This window comes from Mandrillus leucophaeus, unplaced genomic scaffold (assembly GCF_000951045.1).
Source record: "Mandrillus leucophaeus isolate KB7577 unplaced genomic scaffold, Mleu.le_1.0 Scaffold1558, whole genome shotgun sequence".
NCBI classification, from domain to species: domain Eukaryota; kingdom Metazoa; phylum Chordata; class Mammalia; order Primates; family Cercopithecidae; genus Mandrillus; species Mandrillus leucophaeus.
In genome coordinates this window covers 323,518-343,759 of record NW_012101541.1, presented here as the reverse complement: position 1 = coordinate 343,759, position 20,242 = coordinate 323,518, and the positions used below count along the sequence as shown (strand labels likewise).

Sequence of the window (20,242 nt, the reverse complement as noted above, 5' to 3'; positions counted from 1 at the left end):
CAGGTGTTCATTCATCTGCCGTGGCCACCAATTCATCATTTAACTTCCCTGGATCTTGTCCTGAAATGTCAAATTAAGAGGAATATCTTCATTCCTGCTTTGAATATATTCACTACCATACAAGTCTGATGGGAGAATCAAAAGAAAACAGTACAAATTATTGAATAAATGTATTCCCATTGTGCAGTCTCCTGAGGGGTGAGGCCACACACACCTTATCTTCCAAAGATGCTGCATTCCCGATCAAAACTCTCCAGTGCCAGCTGAAGTATGGCTAGAGCTGAGGAAACCCGCCTCAGAACAAGGCATGAACTAAGCTCTCTGACCTTGAATTTCCAACAATTCAACCCAGGAACCCTGAAGCACCACTATCTGATGTTGAATACCACTTGCAGGGGTTTCAAGAGATGGGGGCTCTTAGGCCACAGAAGGTATTTCCGTTCATCAGGGCACTGCAGCACTATTTGTCGTCAGAGACTTGTTTACTGAGGAGTAGTCAGGCAGGTTTCTCAGAACCAGTCTATCCGATCCATCCTTCAAGGCCTAGATCAAAAGCCACCTCCTCTACAAAGCCTTCGTCAGTCTTTCCCTGGGGAATGATAACGTATTTGCTTTTATGGAATTGTTTGGGTTAGTAAAATGTAAGTTTATTGAGTGCAGGGAACCCTATCCTCTTTACTTTCTTTTCTCCATGTTACTGGTATTCATTAAAATTAGATTGAATGAGAAACTGTGTTCTGGGGCAGTATTTCTCAATGTTTTCTTAAACTGGGACTCACAGTAAGAATTAAGATCATACGTACTCACACAAATAAAACTGAAATAGGAGTTTTATAAGGCAATATTTATTCATATTGCATGCAAAGCATTCTGATAATGTGTATATTGTTCAATTTTCATATTTGAAATTATTGTAGAGATCTACACAATTGATTTCATCATTTTTATTGAGGGGTCCTGACCCAGAGTTTGAAAACCAAGAGCCTAGACAGGATATGCCTTTATTCTCTTTTTCTCACATCTGTCTCCTTCAAAAAGAAAAATGGAGCCTGCACAAAAAGCATATTAAACCCTAAAGGTTCTTAACAGATTTAAATTTGGAAAGAGTCAGATGATGCTTTACTTTCCTAAAATTCAAATCCCATTAGAGAAGGCACATGGCCGACTTACTGGGTGAGGGTGTCCATACAGCCACCCCTTCAGCTAGCAGAGACAAGCTACTTAAATAATATTAGTATGTCACACATCTGTATATGACTAATAACTAATAACAGATTTGATTGTCTTGATTATATACATTTTATTTTATTTTATTTTATTTTATTTTATTTTATTTTATTTTGAGACCAAGTCTCACTCTGTGACCCAGGCTGGAGTGCAGTGGTGCAATCTCAGCTCACTGCAACCTCTGCCTCCCGGGTTCAAGTGATTCTCGTGCCTCAGCCTCCCAAATAGCTGGGATTACAGGCATCTGCCTCCAGGCCTGGCTAATTTTTGTATTTTTAGTAGAGATGGGGTTTTACCATGTTGGCCAGGCTGGTCTCGAACTCCTGACATCAAGTGATACACCCACCTCGGCCTCCCTAAGTTCTGGAATTACAGGCATGAGCCACCACGCCCGGCCGATATACATTTTAATTTTTACATTTACTACCTTTTTGTTTTCCAAAAAAGGTGCTGCTAATTTATATTTCTACCAACACAGTAGGACAAGGCCTAGTTTCTTCCTATTCTCCCTGAAACTGATGTGATCAGATCAGTCTTTTCAAATCGGCATTTGTCCCTTTTTCATTCCTTGGGGACAAGCACCAAGACCTCTCTATTGGAACCCCCACTATATCAAGCTCAGTCCAGTCCCAGACACAAAGCAGAGCTTCAGCCACGCTGCAGGGCAGGAGAACACAGCCCAGCACTGAGGCTGGTCACAGAGAGACTTGTGAAGGAGTGCTCGCTCCGGGTTCTAACACACATTCCTGATGGACCTAATTTATTCTCCAGGCGAAAAGGAGACTTTCTCAGTCTAAAACACTGCTGTAAATCCCACCCACAAGGGGACAACCACATGACTCCATTTTCCTGCTTGTTTCTGAATCACTGTCTTATCTGTCTTCCTCCCTTTTTCCCCTTCAAACAGTTGGCTTTATGGTTGTCTGTGCACAGTCATATGATAAGCAGTGATAAAGAAAAATGTTTAAAGAGCCAAGTAGGGATAAGGAAGCAATGAGAAAGAGACACGTTCTCTTGTGTGAGGGGGTGGGCTTCTAAGACACAAGTTTCCTAGAAACAAAACCCACAGATTAATTTTAAATCTTCAGCCCCAACAATGTGAAAGAGTGAGGCAGACTATTTGGCTAAGAAACCCAAATGTTGCTTAGTGTGATCGGGGACTTGGGGAAATAAGGTCTGAGTCCCATTCTAGTCCCTACCAAGAGGCACCCTTTATCCTCAGTTTCCCCATTTGTAAACTGTATATGAAAGGGCCATGCCCTCCCTGCATCCCAAAGTGGTTCATCACTATTACTTATATGTGTGACCTGTTTTTCTTTTCAGATGCATATTAAATGAGTCTCACAACCCAGTGAGGTAAGCAGAGTCAATGTGACTATTCCCATTTTACAGCTGAGGAAACTGAAGCTCAGAGAGGTTTCAGCTTCATCAAGGTCACACAGCTCATTAGCAGTGGAGCTGAGATGGCGAAAAATGAACTAGCAAACTGTGAATGTAGTACTTTATGAATATATGCTAGCCTATAAATGCTTGACAGTGGGCAGCAAATACACATTTGGCAAACCACAGCCATTTCCTATGTAACTCATTATAAGGAGAAAGACCATCTGTCTAGGACACACTCCTGAGATGAAAAGCAACCCCTAACCCCAAGTGACTCTCAGACATAAAGAACTATAAACCAAATGGATTCTTTGACAATATCATCAGTCCCAAACCACATAGTCCACAATTTATATTTTACAATACTATTATAATAACAATAGCAAACATTTTTGTGTGCTTATCATGTGACAAGAACTTTTCTCGCCCAGGGTGGAGTGCGGTGGCGCCATCTCAGTCACCGCGACTTCCACCTCCTGGGTTCAAGCGATTCTCCTGCCTCAGCCTCCCGAGTAGCTGAGACTACAGGCGCTCTCCACCATGCCCAGCTAATTTTTGTATTTTTAGTACAGATGGGGTTTCTCCGTGTTGGCTAGGCTGGTCTCGAACACCTGACCTCAAGCGACACACCTGCCTCGGCTTCTCCAAGTGCTGGGATCCCAGGCATAAGCCACCATGCCCAGCCGTGACAAGAACTTTTCTATGCACTTTCTATGCATTATGTTATTCATTTCAAACACAATTAGATAGATAATACTGACTTTGTGTTACAGATGAAGAAACCTCAGAGAGGTTACACAACTTGTCAAAAGGTCACACAACTGGTTCAGTGGTGGGACCAGGATTAGAATCCATCTCCCTGTCATATAAAGCCCTTCCACTTAACCACGGTGCCACCTGATTCCATATCTGGTGGTTGTGCTGCCTCCTTTTTCACTTTTTTTTTTGAAGTTAAGACATACATAATAACAAGGAAAACTAGCTGTGGAGGTGAGGGGGTATATGGGAATTCAGTACTTTCTGCCCCTATTTTTCCATAAACCTAAAACTGCTCTAAAAAATAAAGTTAACTAATTTTTAACAATAATGCTGAAGTAAAAGATAAAAATCCTCCTCGTGTGTTGGCCTTTTCCTTTTTTAAAGTTCATACAGGTGTGTGCGTGCATGTAATTTTTTTTTTTTTTTTTACAGTACTACACTCCCCTCAGTCATGGAAGAAAGAATACCCTAGTGCAAATACCCAAAGGATATTTATTATTTAGGTCAATATTATAATTTCATGTTAAAATTTTACTTAACCAGGCTGGGCATGGTGGCTCACACCTATAATCCCAGCACTTTGGGAGGCCGAAGTGAGAGGATCACTTGATGCCAGGAGTTTGAGACCAGCCTGGGCAACACAGTGAGACTCCATCTCAATTAAAAAAACAACTTTTTTTTTGAGACAGAGTCTCGACCTGTCACCCAGGCTGGAGTGCAGTGGTGTGATCTCAGCTCACTGCAACCTTCCCCCTCCCAGGTTCAAGCTATTCTCATGCCTCAGCCTCCTAAGTAGCTGGAATTACAGGTATGTGCCACCAGGTCCGGCTAATTTTTGTATTTTTAGTAGAGACGGGGTTTCACCATGTTGGCCAGGCTGGTCTTGAACTCCTGACCTCAGGTGATTCACCCACCACGGCCTCCCAAAGTGCTGGGATTACAGGCGTGAGCCACTGCACCCAGCCTCTATAAAAAAACTTTTAAAAATTAGCCAGGCATGGTAGTATGCGCCTATAATCCCAGCTACTTGGGAGGCTGAGGCAAGAGGATCCCTTGGCCCCATGAGTTCGAGGTTGCAGTGAGCTATGATCACACCACTGCATTCTAGCCTGAGTGACAGAGGAAGACCCCACTTAAATAAATTTGTTTTTAAATTTAACCAATCAAGCATCTGTTATGTGTGGGGCAATATGCCAAGCATTAGCACAAAAAGGCAGGAGTTTTACCCTCAGGAACAGACCTCTTCTGTCTCTGCTAAAAAAACAGACAGAAAGCGTCAACACTAGGCATCAATAATTTTAAATGGAGGGCACAAACAGTAAATGTTACTGCAATTCCCAGAGCCAAAAGAGCTGTAGCCTAGAGAATTCTGGGAATGATCGCCCAAAGAGAAGGAGATGTGGATGGCTGGTTAGAGTATTCCAGGGATGGGGATATGGGAGAGCAGAGCACAAAGAAGGGATAGAAAGAGTTTGGGTATGAAAGTCAGAAACAAGCCCTCAAGCAGAAGGTTCCTGCCCCAGAGGATAAGAGATCCACCTGGCAGAAAATGGAAGCGGGGGAGGTGCAAACCACACAGGGCCCTGGATGTCTGGAGGGATGAGCAGACTTCACTATGTAGGCAACTGGGGCTGGCAGGAGACAATGGTGGGTTCTGAGCACCCGGAAGGGTATTTAGTGCCATGATCCCCACACAACTCATACACAAATCTCTTGGATTCCAAGGAACCAGACTAATAAAGATACAAAAACCCCTCCTATAGCTGTCTCCATGAATTAGTACTCAGGCGCCTGGAGCTTAAATGGGATATTCTTTTCTAAAATGAAGGAAATATTTTTTAAAGCCAGCTAGGTAGTCATGGCCAGGAATGGTGTACCTTCTATGAACAGAGCCCTGATATTCACCATCAGAGGAGGAGAGGGAAGCAGTCCTGTAGCAGGCTAATGGCTAGGAATGAACTTCAAACGTTAAGGTAGGAGGCCTTCTCCATGACCCTAGAAGCCCTAGAAAGGGGTCCCTCATCAAAAATACGTTACCTACTTACACTAAGGCTGGAGTTATTTTAACAAGAGGCTACATTTCCCTCCTCTGCCCTCACAGGGACAAGAAGACAAGCAGATCCATTCCTGGGCATGTTTCATTATTGGGGTAGTGGGAAGCAGAAGCCTAGGTTGCCAGCTTTAGCAAATAAAAATCGAAGGCCAAGCTAAATTTGAATTGCAGATAAATAACAAATACTTTTGTAGTATAAGAATGTCCCATGCAATACCTAGGACATATCTATAGGAAAAAAAAAGTATTCATTGTTTACCTGCAATTCAAATTTAACTGAGCATCCTGTATTTCCTCTGGCAACTCTGGGCTCAGTGTACCTGCAAGAGAATTAGGATGGTGTCATGAAGAAGCAAAGAAGACAAAGGAGCATGGGTACCAAAGAGAAACTTTGTTTTCTACTTCAAGACATGGTGACTCTGTAGAAGCTCACAGTTGCTCATTAACTGGGGCAGAGAGTTGATGCTTAAATGCCCAAACACTTCACCTACATCTATCTTATTTAATCCTCACAGCAACTCGACAAGCTGCAAAAGATGACTGTCATTAACCCTTTTCTTAAATTAGAAAACAGAAGTTTGAGGAGGTTAAGTGAATTTTCTCAAAATCACAAAGCTATAAAGCAGAAGAACAAGATCTCTTGCTCCTGGGTGAATTCTGACCGTTTTAAAGGAAGAGAAGGGTTTCTATGATTGAAAAGAAGAAGAAAAAGCAATTTCTGAGAACTGATCCTCAATGAAGGGTAGGTGAACGACGTGCTACATATATTTTTGTTACTTAAATGCAAATTATATAAAATGAAATCTGAGCTTAAAGATCAAGGCTCTTAACAAACAATTACAAGTAAATGCATAATTCCTTACTGAGAGTACAGTAATCTTTTCAGAAGGCTGGCTATGTTTCAACTTTTGTTACTGCTTAGCAATTCCAACATCCTGGTCAAAAGCAAAGCCTTGCTCTCGAAAGGCAGCACCCTTGTGCACTGCCCAAATTTGACCCAGGACAACTGAACAATCAATGTGCATTGCATTAGAGGTTGGGCATATATAAGACTCACATGGTAGGACAATGAAGTCAGATGCTTTGGCCCAGAGAAATGGGATATACACCTGGACCACAGAAAATGGGATGTAAAAAAAAAAAGCCTCAAGCCTCAGTTACCACACTAGGCCCACAAGCTAATGCAAAGGATGTTCAGGTTAAAATGCAACAATGTCTCAGCTTTTCAAATACACAAGAGGGAGCAATCAGACAGACAGGCCCATTCACTAAAACAGATGCCAGTCCAAGGGAAGGTAATCCATGTCCCCTTCACCTCCCCATCCTAGGAGCTGCTTAAAAAGGACCAAGTGTGGAATTCTAGTTCTGCACACTTGGAATTCAGCAAACCCAACTCCTGTTGCTCATTCATTTCCAAGAGGGAGGGAATAAGGACTGGAAAACGTTTTACTGGCAACCCTTCAGTTGGTTATTACCGATAAAATCCCCAAACAGAAGCACAATTTTACCTGCATCTAATAATAAACATTAATTACAGATAATTACCAATAATAAGTAGTTACCATTGATGGTAAACTTGCTATAAGGTAGCTATTATTCCCATTTTATGGATGAGGAGACTGGTACAGATAGGTCAAATGATTTGTATGATATTCAGCCAAAACTGACAAAACTAGAATTCAAACCCAGGACTAACTCCAAAGCCCATTCTACTAGTTTTAGATCCGTGAACTTGGACAAACCACCATCCAATGACGTGAAGGATGCTACAAAGTTACTCTCCATCCCTATCAGACCTATCAATAAACAAACAAAAGAAAATTAATTGGAAATGCAGCATGTGAGATTGTCAGCATAGATTTCCTGGATAATTAAGACTTCAATATATCATGAGTGATTTTGTTCAACACTTTGCTCCAAGCAAAGTTCCTAGAACATAGAAGGTACTCAATATATATTTGCTGAATGACTGGCTGGCTAGATGAATGGATAGATTAATGAATGAACATCCATTCTAGCTACTGTTTCCTTTCTTTGGATAGTTTGTTTTTGTTTTTGTTTTTTTAATCAAGCAATTTTTTTGGATTGCATTCCTACTTTAATCTTAACTGGTCTCCTGACTACCCTGATAATCCAAAATGCTAAAAACTGCCTGTCCAACATTTTCTTTTTTTTTTTTTTTTTTTTTTTTTGAGATGGAGTCTCGCTCTGTCACCCAGGCTGGAGTGCAGTGGCACGATCTCAGCTCACTGCAACCTCTGCCTCCTGGGTTCACACCATTCTCCTGCCTCAGCCTCCCGAGTAGCTGGGACTACAGGTGCCCACCACCACACCTAGCTAATTTTTTGTATTTTTAGTAGAGACGTGGTTTCACTGTGTTAGCCAGAATGATCTTGATCTCCTGACCTCGTGATCCGCCCACCTCGGCCTCCCAAAGTGCTGAGATTACAGGCGTGAGCTGTCCAACATTTTCTATGTTCTTCTTCCAATTTAAAGGGTCTCCCTTCCCTGTCTATTTAGATCCCATTTTCTTCAAGTCTTGGCTCAAAATATTACCAAGAAGCCTCTGCCAACTAGCAGAATCCACATTAACTCCCCTCTCCCTTGAATTTCCACAGTTCTTCAAATTCACTGTTTTATAAAAGGGTGTTAATCTTGATTTTCCAAATGGCCCACTTGAGAACATCCATTTCTTCTTTTTTTTAATTATAATGTTTTTCAAAATATGTCCACAAAACATGAGTTCTTAATGTTTCCCAAATAACAGCATTCTATGATGAAATATTTTGGGGACATATCTGGTTAAACAGAGGTGTACAACTCGCTTTGCAATAGACCATCTTGAGTCTTTAATACACTAATGTGCATCTGACTCTGTAACATTTCCCAGCCTCTTTGATCACAGAGACCTGAAAATATCATAAGGCTCCCACTCCTTGAAAGTCAGTCTGGTAAACACTGGTGAATTATATGCTCCATCTTTAATGGCTGATTGATGATTCTCTCAGCTACCTAAACTGGTTGAGATAATCATCAGTACAGAAGGCAGGGAGATAGGTTCAGACACCTCACATTCTAGGAATTCTGCTTGCTTGCTTGCTTGTTTGTTTTCAGAGTACTCTGAGTGGCTTAATGATACAGAGAGAGGGCTCCATTTAAGGATTAAATTTATTTTTTGTGGGCCTTGAACAAAAGTAGGTAAAGAAGCAAGCTATCAAAAATAGCTTTGTGATTCTGATCACAAAAAGAAGAAAGGCAAGAAGGGAAAAAAAGCAGGAGCTGACCCTTTTTTAGGGGAGACAAGGCTAAACTTCATGGAAAAAAATAAAGACAAAATATTATCAAGTGCGAAGGTTAACCGCAGCTAAGGCCCAGAATGTAGGGTCTAGAGAGCTGAGTCAGGATCATTAGTTAGCAGGTTCCTTTACAGAGCATCTAGACTATCCTAACTCCTGATTTCATAGCTAGGGGATTAATAGGAGTCACATGACTCCCCCGTTCAATACATTTCCTAGAGTGAGAAAAAACTATTAGCCAGTCCAGTACTGAAGAGGTGAGGTCTAGGTTTCCCCAGGTGCTGAAAGGATTGTGGTAAGCTGTCCTTCTCAGTTGTAATTTTACAAGTCATATGTTTATGTTATTCTTTGATTAATATCACATCTCCCAGTAGAGTATATGCTCTCTGAGAGCCATGACCAGCTCTTGACATAGTGGGCATAGTGCCTGGCATATTCAATAAATATTTGCTCAATGAATGAAAGGATGGCCAGAACAATGAATGAATACACTACTCTGTCCACTGCTTTGAATCTTTTGTGAATTCTTTCTGTTTCAGCACTGTACCAAATGAACTTCTAAGAGCACAAACTCAGTCAGTCTGATGAAAGAATACTGCCTATTTGAGCTTCTACAAGACAGACCCCACAGAGCTAAAGGGGGGTAGAAGGGGACACTTCCTGCTCACGAGATGCTTATATCTGCCTGGGGAAAGAAGACTGGCAACAAAAGATGCCATAGTCTGAAAAAACAAATCTATTCAAGAAGGACATAAGCAAAATCAAAGACTATTTTTCTCCTCAATAATTAATTCTAGATTCACTCATCATGATTTTTTAAAACTCTTCTTGGCCGGGCACGGTGGCTCACACCTGTAATCCCAGCACTTTGGGAGGCAGGGGCGAGCGGATCACGAGGTCAGGAGATTGAGATCATTCTGGCTAACATGGTGAAACCCCGTCTCTACTAAAAATACGAAAAAATTAGCTGGGCATAGTGGCCGGCGCCTGTAGTCCCAGCTACACGGGAGGCTGAGGCAGGAGAATGGCGTGAACCTGGGAAGCAGGAGCTTGCAGTGAGTTGAGATCGTGCCACTGCACTCCAGCCTGGGCGAAAGAGCGAGACTCCTTCTCAAATAAATAAATAAATAAATAAATAAATAAATAAATAAAAATTTTGAAACTCTTCTTGAAGCCAGGTGCAATGGCTCACTTCTCTATAATCCCAGCACTTTGGGAGGCTAAGGCGGGTAGATCACTTAGGGTCAGGAGTTTAAGACCACCCTGGTCAACATGGTGAAACCCCGTTTCCACTAAAAATACAGAAATTAGTCAGGTATGGTGGCTCATGCTTGTAATCCCAGCTACTTGGGAGGCTGAGGCAGGAGAATCGCTTGAACCCAAGAGGTGGAGGTTGCAGTGATCTGAGATCGCGCCACTGCACTCCAGCCTGGGCAACAGAGCAAGACTCCATCTCTAATTTTAAAAAAACTCTTCTTAAGCTTGATTACATTTTTAGTCTTATCTACCTCTTGGGGTCAGGAGCTCAGTGAGTCTACTCCTTGCCGGCAAATACAGGTGACTTTTCACTAGCTTAAAACTACCTCTTTAAGACTTCAAGGTGAGATAGAGGGGATGGTGGGGAGAGAGGAGATCCTCATTTCAGCATCTGGGTTTCATGATAGGCTTCTGTTTTTCCTCTTCTTCCCCAGCACAGTATTACAGATTTCAGTTATATTTCCTCTGGAGTTTCAATTTTGTTTAGATGTCAGTAAGTTACAATGAACTGTATGTTCCCGTCCTCCCGGTTCTCCCAGCACAGTACAGACTTCTGGCCACTTCACATGGTTTCTGCCAGAAAACTAAATTTCAAACAGGTGCAATCCTGCTGATTAGCATTATAATAGATTGTAATTACTTAACAAGCCCATATATACCTGGAGGAACTTGGAGAGAAATATAATGTTTTGCCAAGTGTAGCTTGTATTGATGTAAAGTACTGCAGACCTGCTCTGGAGTTCTTTTAGCCTAAGTGAAACCCCTGGAAGCTTTGTCTGAACATGCTTCAACAGCTGTATGAGTTCAGGCGCCAGAATTTGAAATTTCATTTCTTGTTGCTGCCAACTACAAAGGGTTTTGTATCTAAAGCCCTGATGAGAATTTAAATTTCATTTAAACTCTGCAAATGGAGGACAAGTGGGCCTTATTCTTCTTCCCTCACCATGGCACCTGGAATGGGCCGTGGGCACCCAGAGGGTAGAAAATTCCTACTTTTAGGAACTTCAGACTTGACAGAGATTCTTCAGCTTGACGCAAATCACTACATGAAAATAATGTAGCATTCTCTCATAAGAACATCTTCAGGGATCTCACAGATTTTTATAAAATAAAATATTCTTTTCTCCTTCCTCCTCCTCCTCCTCACTTCTTTCAACTGTACAGGAGGATTGTTTAAGAAATTCATTCAACTGGTTTCTATTGAGATGCCATGCTCCTCAGAGGCAGGAATTATGCATATACAACTTTTGTGTTACCAAACCCCATATCTACCAACAGTGCTAGACCATAATACACACTTGTTTTGTGTATATTCATTCATTCATTCAACAATGTGCCAAGAAATTCATTCATTCATTCAACAATTCATTCATTCAACAAAGTGCCAGGCACTGTTTCAGGCGCCAAGACAAAGTGGTGAACAAAAAGCTCTACATTTATAGAGCGTCTGGTGTTCTGGTATTAGAGATAAACAACAAAGATAAATAAGAAAACTAAATAGTGTATAAGATAGAGATAAGACCTAAAGAGCAAAAAAAAAAAAAAAAAAAAAAAAAAAAGCAGCAAAGGAGCATATGAAGTATAAAATAAGAGGGTGAACTTTTAGCTAGGATTGCCAGAAAAGGTCTTACTGAGAACATAACATCTGAGCGAAGACTTGAGCCATGTGGATATCTGGGAAAGGGGCATTCTAGAAAGATGGGATGGCAAGCATAAAGACTGAGGCGGGATTACGGTAAGTGCATTTAAGGGATGTCAAGTGGGTCAGGATAGCTAGAAAGGAATGAGCAACGAGAAGAGTAGCAGGTGATGGGGTCAGAGAGGTCACAGCAGAAGGCCTGACTTTGTTGGTCTTGTAAGTTATGGCAAGGGATAATCTTACCTGAGGGATCTGTGAGCAGAGACAGGAGCTGAGAAGCCAGGACAGGTGGAACCAATTCATAGGCTGTTGCAATAATCCAGGTGTGAGATAATAGTGACTTAGGCCCAAGTGAGGTCAGCAAAGGTACAGAAAAGATGTGATTTGGGATATATTTTGAAGGCAGAAACAGCAGATGTTGCTGATAGATAAGATATAGGGCACCTGAGAATTAGAGGCATCAAAGATGGCCCCTTAAGGTTTTTGGCTGGGCAATTGGAAGGATGGAGTTGTTATTTCTTAAGCTGAGGAAGAAGGGCTTAGACTGGGGAGAGGGGAAAGTAGGTATACAATATTAGGCATATGGAGTTTGAGATGCCCTTTACACAATGAAAGGTGATGACATGAAGGCAATCCCATATATAAATTCTAGAGTTCAGGGTCAGTTATGAGCTGGAATTAGGAATTTAGTGTCAACAGCACTGAAAATGTATTTAAATCCATGAAACTAGATGACATTGGCACAATAAAACCAAAACACCAGCTCCCAAATATCCTCATTTCCAATTACCCATATGCTTCAATAAATAATTAACCTTTGTCTACAATGACCGCAGGTTCTAGACTTTCCAAAAAAATCTCATTTCAAGTAATTCTATTATTTTCAAAAGGGCAATTTGTTAAGTATAACTAAATCAAATTTATTTTTAGACTATGTAAGACTTTTCATATAAATACATTCACAAATCAAGGAGAAAAATATCTTTCACTGGACCATATGTTCTGATTTAAGATTCTAAAACTATGAACACACACAGATGACTCTTCAAATATTAATACAATTGCTGAAATGTATTATAGCCAGACCACTTGCTACAAACTTTATAGTTCCTTATTTAATTCTCACAGCAATCCTGAAAGTCAAGACCTATGACATTTCCATTTTACAGATGAAGAAACGGGCTTAAAAAGCTTAAGTCACATGCCCAAATCACACAACTAGCGAGTGGTGGAGACGCCTTCCAGTTAGAACTCACTGATTCCAGGGAGAGGGGTCCATTGAGAAGCCAGGGAATTCGGGGTATCAAATATTCACTAAATCCACTGCTAGTCAAAGACACTAAGAAGAGGAAACAGGACAAACAACCCTTGACTATCCATGAAGTTGGAGGCTAACTCCCAATGCCAAGAGGTTATCTGTGATAGCACTGGGCCAAGAACGAATCCTTTAGGTAGTTGTTAAACAACCAGCTAGGTACCAACAAGAGCAATATTGCATTACATGGTATTATAGGAGTAGGGGAAAGGGAGTGTTCCAGGGACCCTCAGCTGCTGGGGGAATAATTCAGGGTATAGGGGCACATGAAGGAGGTATGGACAATTGCCAACCCTTCCCTACTTCCTTACCCCCTTAGTAGTCCCTTCCCACCCCGCTGTGTTTAAATGACAATGGAGGTTTCAGAAATCCTTTTAAAAATTTTTCCTACAAATGTCCTGAAGATAGAGATGGCTCTAGAGTAATATATATCAAAGTGCAGTCAGGCCGCCATTGTAGGAGATTCAGCAGGGGGCCTGCTTTACTCCGGCTCCATTCGGGGCATCAGAATCAGCTCTGCTAGAGGCTGTGCCCTGGCATCTGTGTTGCATGAATCTCCCCCAAGTGATTCTGGTGGGCCAAGGGAGAACGGCCTCAGAGCCTAACCTCTCCAAATGGTGAACAGGCCTATCTCCCAGAGTCCAAACAGGGTATGAGCCTATCTCCCAGAGTCAGCAGGGGTGCCATCATTTTGAAAAGCTTTGCCGATGGGCTACTTGGGAAATACAAACCAGAAATGACACTTCTAGTGTCCCGTTCTTTGCCAAATGAGATGGCCAGACTGAAGAGAGCTACTTTGAGGAATATGAAAACCCGGCTTTCTTGTGGCCTATATAATAATCAATTCAGTCAAAAACTCTCTGTAGGCCAGTCCCATGCTCATTTTGGGGGCTATAATAATAATTGTAGGCCAGGCGCGGTGGCTCACGCCTGTAATCCCTGCACTTTGCGAGGCCGAGGCGGGCAGATCACGAGGTCAGGATATCGAGACCATCCTGGCTAACACAGTGAAACCCCGTCTCCACTAAAAATATGAAAAAATTAGCCGGGCGTGGTGGTGGGCGCCTGTAGTCCCAGCTACTCGGGAGGCTGAGGCAGGAGAATGGCGTGAACCCAGGAGGCGGAGCTTGCAGTGAGCTGAGATCGCACCACTGCACTCCAGCCTGGGCAACAGAGTGAGACTCCGCCTCAAAAAAAAAAATAATAATAATAATAATAATAATTGTAGTAGATATACATTGAACAGTTACTAGGGACCAGGCATTGGTCTAGGCATTGTACATGTATTAACTCATTTTAATCCCCACAATCACCCCATTTCATTAGAGGGATACATATTCATTATCACCCGCTTTGTACAGGGGAAAGAATGGAAATACGGAAGGTTAAGTCACTCGCTAAAGGTCATGAAAGTAAGTGGTAGATGGTAGAGGTGGGATTCAAGTCCAAGCAGTGTGACTCCAGACTTCCCCGCCCCGGGGAACTGCCTCTCAAACGATGGCTTTCTATACCTCTGGATTCTGAGTGCCTGCCTCTTCTACAGAATACAGCAAGGGAGTGACACTCACCAAAGACGTCTTCAGAGGCAGGGCAATAGAAAAAAGAGGAAACTGAGCTCAGTATGTAGACTACTGAAGCAATGATAGAGAAAAATCCAAAATGTGAATGAGCCAGCCAGCTGTCACCTGCACGCAGCCCTTCAAGCTCTAATCCTTGCTCCGCCTGCCTCCCACCCCTGTGCTAAATGCAATGCCAATCCATCCAGCATTCATTCCGCCTCTGCTTCTAACATGAATCCCAACACTTCTAGTTCACATAATTATTCTTCTAAATCTTTCTTTAAAAATTATAAAGTTATACAGTCACATTTCAGGACATATCTATGTACAAATGCTTGATCCATTAATTATCTGGAGTCCTCTGTGGCCTGCAATTTTTATTCTAGTCCAGTGTTTCTCAAAGCAAGCCCAGTCTAGTCAGAATCTCTGGGAGAGCTGGTTAAAAATATAGATTCCCAGCTTATTCTAAAGTGTAGCATCAAAAGCTCTCAAGGTTGAGCCAGAGGATCTATATTTTTATCTACATAGATCTATATAAATCTATATAGATCTATATTTTTATATACCCTCCCTTAGTGATTCTTATGTACATGAAAGTCTGAGTAGTGTTATTAACTGGTTCTTGGAAAACCCAGCTATAGCAATAGTGTTATAATATATTTTACTTCAAAGCATCAGCACGATCTTTCCTTCTCTGTAATGAGCTTTCTCTAAAGCAACCCCCTTTGTCAACACAACTGAAACATCTCTCATTATCTGAAGAATAATCATCTCAGCTTGGCTTTTACGCATTCTAGAATTCACCTCAGTTTTCTAAACTTTCTCCTACTCCAGTGTTTCAAAAGTGTGGGCTCCACATCACCAATGATGTTCAGAGGCACCTGGAATGAACTTCGTTCTGCATTGTAGAGCCCTGTTTATTTTAATGTGAATGAAGAAAAGTTATAACTACATGTTCCAAACCTGTGATTTCATGAACAGTGGGGCTTAAGAAAAGACTAAGTGGAAAATAAAAGGATCCATTTTTTAAATATTAAGTAAATAAAAGCACAGGCAGTACTCAGATAAAAGTCTTAAATTTGGGAAACCTTGTCCTACCCACTCCTTTCTGACAGGTACACTCAGTTTCCACCCTGCTCATCCGTTCTCCGACCCTGACCACAGGATTGTCTGCCTTTATTCCTGCGGTGGCCATGCCAGGAACACTGCTCCTTCTTGTAGATACGTCTTTAAATATAACCTACTGTTTCACACCCAACTCATGCCTCCTTGCAAAAGCCCTCCTGGATTCTTCCAGTTCTCCCTACCTTTTTTTTTTTTTTTTGAGACAGGGTATCACTCTGTCACCCAGGCTGGAATGCAGTAGCCTGATGGTCAGATCATAGCTCACTGCAGCCTTGAACTCCTGGGCTCAAGTAATCCTCCCACCTCGGCCTCCTGAGTAGCTGTGACTACAGACACACACCACACCATAGGTCCAGACTTGGCTAATTTTTAAGGTTTTTTTTTTAGCTATAGAGTCTTACTATATTGCCCAGGCTGATCTTGAACTCCTGGGCTCAAACAGTCCTCCCAGCTCAGTCTCCCGAGTAATGGGGACTGCAGGCGTGAGCCACAGTGCCTAGCTCACACTCCCTTTTTAAATTCTTAACATACTAATGGTACCACCTGTGTGGAACCTAATTGTTAGTTTAGTGTCTATATCAGGGTGTCCAACTTTTGGCCTCCCTGGGCCACACTGGAAGAATTGTCTTGGGCCACACATAAAATATACTAACACTAATGATAGCTGATAAGCTAAAAAAAAAAATGCAAAAAAACTTATAATGTTTTAAGAATGTTTACAAATTTGTGTTGGGCTGCATTCAAAGCCATCCTGGGCCACATGCGGCCCACAGGCCATGGGTTAGACAAGCTTGATGTATATGTGGATACTTGGTGTCAATTCCTTAGTGAAATGGAAGCCCCCTGAGAGTAACCCAGGGCCTCATTTTCCTCTGGATTGCCCACAGTACGAAGCTTCCCTGGTTAGACATGAGCACAAAACAGGAACTCCAGGAATACAAGTGAATTCAAAGTGCAGTTGAATTCGATGTTCTGCAGCAATGAGAGAAGCGGCTGCTTCATGCTGTCCACACCCCCTTACTTCAGGCCAGATCTCTTAGCCACACCTGAGAAGGCTGTGTCTCTTCATTCCTGCCAGGTAAGGAGTGCAGAGACCTGAGCCCAGGGAATTCTACCCAAAGCTATGAACCCGTGGGTTTACCCTGAATGTTAAGACTGGGAAAGGTGAACTTAGCCCAGTTGCAACTTGTCTCCATTTCCAAGGGCCAGTTACCCCTACCAGTGAGTCCCCACCTTCAGCCTGGAAGAACCAGAGTGGCCACAGCATCCTCTGGTGAAAACAGATGGGCATTCTGTACCTGCTCCACCACTTATTCACCCTTGAGACTTTGGGCTTCTCTATCTCAAGTTTTTTAGTTTGTCCAACACCTGCCATACCTAATTCACACTTGCTATAAGGCAAAAGAGATGAAGTTATCAAGCACAATAAAAATGTCGGGGACACAGCTCATGGATCTGCAGGGAGAACAGGCTGGCAGGCCAGATGGACAGGCTTGGCTCCCCATCAGACAAGCCACGGGCAACAGGAGGTGAGAGCCCTACTTCCAACCCACCTTTGCTTGTCACGTGACCCTCGGTCCCCAATTAACTTTTCTGGAACTCAATGTCCTCATCTGTAAAATTTGCCTGTGCACTAAATGATCTGGTCTAGGGCCAAAATCCAACATGAATTTGAGAACCTTAGAGGATGATCACCAAACAAGTTCCCACTACATGCTTCACTAGGAGTGATGAAGGTGGGGACAGTGTCCTGAAGCTCCCAGAGTTTGTGGTGTGCCCCAGCAAAACATCACCAGAGATACAAAGACACTCTCCCTCCAACCGACATCTGTTCTATGGATAAATGCAGACCTGCTGCTCCTTGTCTCTGCTCTCTGCTCCACTGTCAAAGCCCCTCAACTGCATACACTGCAAAAGGCCCCCATCTCCTAGCTACTAGCGTCAAGTTTTTTCCGTCCCCTTCCTGTCCAAAAACAACAACTCCAAAATCACAGGTTTTCAGTGTCAAGGTTTGCCTCTGAAATGAGTTAGCCCTTCCACTCCCCCTCTCATATGCACTGCCTCCATGAGGAAAGAGCCCAAAGGCCATGCATGGAAAGGAAATGGGGAATGAGTGGGAGCTCTGTTGTGGGGGCTGAGGGAAGCAGAGATGAGGGACATCTGTGAAGTAGAATAGAATGGCATGGAGTTCTCAGGATTCCATAAAGGTTTGCCTGCTTTCCAAAGTGCAAACCACAAATCTAGAGTTCTACGCATGTGGCTTGTTGGAGCTTTCCTGTGAAACCGTAACCATGGTTTCAGGCAGACTACATCACAGCCATGAGCATAAAAACAACAGGCTCTCTCCTATTTTTCCCTAAAACTCCGTGTCCTTGAAAAAAATATGTAAGGTGATATGCCAAGGTGATTCATGTGCAACCTCTGACTTCTAGGACATTCATGAAGTTATCTGGTTTTCAACAGAAAGCAATTGCTCTACACCACTTTTGAGGCTTAGATAGCTCTCTCACTTTTTCTGTAGACCAAAGAACCCCGAAAGCATATACCTCCAGAGGAACACTTGCACTTGCTCTTGGTGGAAACATGTAACAAACCTGAAAACACAAAAATCCATGTCCTAAATTAATACCTTCCTTCCAAGAAGAGCAAAAGAAAACAAACAAAACCCAAAAACAAATACAAAAAGCAAAACGAAGGTTTCCTTCTCTTCGCTTGTCCAAGTGCCAAGGTTGGATGCATTTGGTTTATAGTAGATTGAGACAAGACCTATTTCCAAATCCTTAATAGTTTCACAATGAAATCAATTAACAACTCAATCTCAGGCTTAGAAATCGTCTTTTATTGCACAGTATCTTAACAATCAAAACAGAGAAACAATATAACTTTAAATAAGATTCAAAGCGCTGACTTCCAATTACCCACAGGCAGAACCCTTCTTAAAATGCAACATTCATTCTGCATGGATGGGCAATGAATTGGACAAAACAAGCCCGACTGATGTTTCTGGGACCGTAGAGGAGACATCCTGGAGGAGAACACATTTTTTCTACTCGTATGTCAGAAGATGAGCTAACCACCATGCAGGAGAACAGAAACAAGCCAGCTCCCTCTCGGAGGGAAAAATAAAGCAACTCCTCGCTCGGCTAAGCAGGACAAAGCCAGGACGTGCAAGAAGCCTTCAGTCAAAGGCTCCACGTGCCTTTCCAAGGACGGAGGGACCCACCCACACACAATCACACACAGCCAGCCCACCACGCGCCTGCGGAAGAAAGCCGGGTCCTCGGCCAACCTTCAGCACCGGCGGCCCAGGCTCTCCCAGTTTGCAAACCTCCCGCAGCACCCACCATCTGGAGGGCACGGAGGGGGCAGAGGGCCACATCCTCTTTCCAAGTCTCATCTTCCTCGCCAGTGCCTGTTTCTCCCCAACTACGAAGTGAAGTGTACCTCCTCAAGGAAACTGAGATTTACAGACACACACACACACACACACCCCAGTCGTCAATAAGTCCCGGACCCCTACGATCAAGGCCAGCGAGTCTTTCCCCGGGACCCCACAACCGGGTTCCCGGACCGACGTGGAGGCGCCGGACTCACCCAGTCCTCGAAGTGGCGGCTCCCGTTCTGCAGCAGCTCCTCAAACTGGATGGTGCAGTTGGCCACGAAGTCGTCGTAGCCTATGGGGGCATCGTGAAAGACAGCCAGCTCGATCTTGCGCCCGTTGCACACATCGGTGACGAACTCGTCGTGCCAGGCCGGGCTGTTGGTCTTCTGCTTGGTGGCCGTTTGGCCAATGCGCGAGTCGTCCACATTGAGAGCAATGTAGGGGTCGAGAAGGAAAGTCTGCGGCCGGGGTCCCACCGCATGGCGCAGCGACCAGGCTGTGGGCTTCAAGCTCACGGCCTCGCAGATTTTGATCTTAAGAAGGCCATTGAACACTACCATGGTCGGGGCGGGGAGTGGGGGCCGGGGTCACTCCGTCTGCCCCGAGGGCAGGAATGAAGAACCGACGGCCCGGCACTCCGAGCCACAGGGGACTCTTGGGTCCCCTTTCGCCCCACCCCACACACTCCCTACACCTTGTGGCGTTGCGCCCTGGCGCGGGCGAGTCTCAGCCAGTGCATGTATTTCCTCGCCTGGTTCCTAACGGAAAACAGGGAGGGGGGAGAGCTGGGGGATGTCAGTGTTTGGAGCAAGTCTCTCCCCGCGACCACCAGCTGCACCTCCAGAAGAGAAGACGAGCTGTCGGCTCCGCTGCAAGCCGCAGGGGCTGCCTTGCCGCCTCGCTGGCTCTCCGACTCTGGGCTGCGGGAAAGCGGGCGCCGCGCCCGGCGCTTACCTACCTTTCCGAAACATAATCCCGGGAAATTTCGACTCCGGGAGGGGGATGGGGCGGTGGGACGGGGCGGGGACGAGAACCGGGGGCGCAGATTTCAACCCGGATCCTCTTCGCACACTCAGCGCCTGCCTCTGGCCGCGCGGGGCGGGGGGTGGACGGAGGGATGTTCAGTTTATCCGGAGGGATGCATGTCGAGAGGAAATGGTCCTCCTCGTAGCCAAATTTTTAAAAATCCACAAGCCCCACGACCAGCCGGGGCCGCCGCCTCCTGGGCGAAGCAGCGCCGCGCCGGA

The 20,242-nt window shown here is 43.8% G+C and overlaps 1 protein-coding gene across 1 annotated transcript in view; it reads right to left on the bottom strand.

The window, feature by feature from the left end:
• LOC105536157 (protein kinase C epsilon type-like) overlaps positions 1-20,242 on the bottom strand; it is a 205,155-nt gene extending 184,913 nt beyond the window's left edge. Inside the window, exons 1-2 of the mRNA XM_011975430.1 lie at positions 19,954-20,242; positions 19,208-19,753 (exon numbers count right to left, since the gene is read on the bottom strand). Coding sequence (XP_011830820.1) covers positions 19,208-19,555 — 348 coding nt within the window. The 5' untranslated portion in view covers positions 19,556-19,753; positions 19,954-20,242. The remainder of the gene's footprint in view (positions 1-19,207; positions 19,754-19,953) is intronic.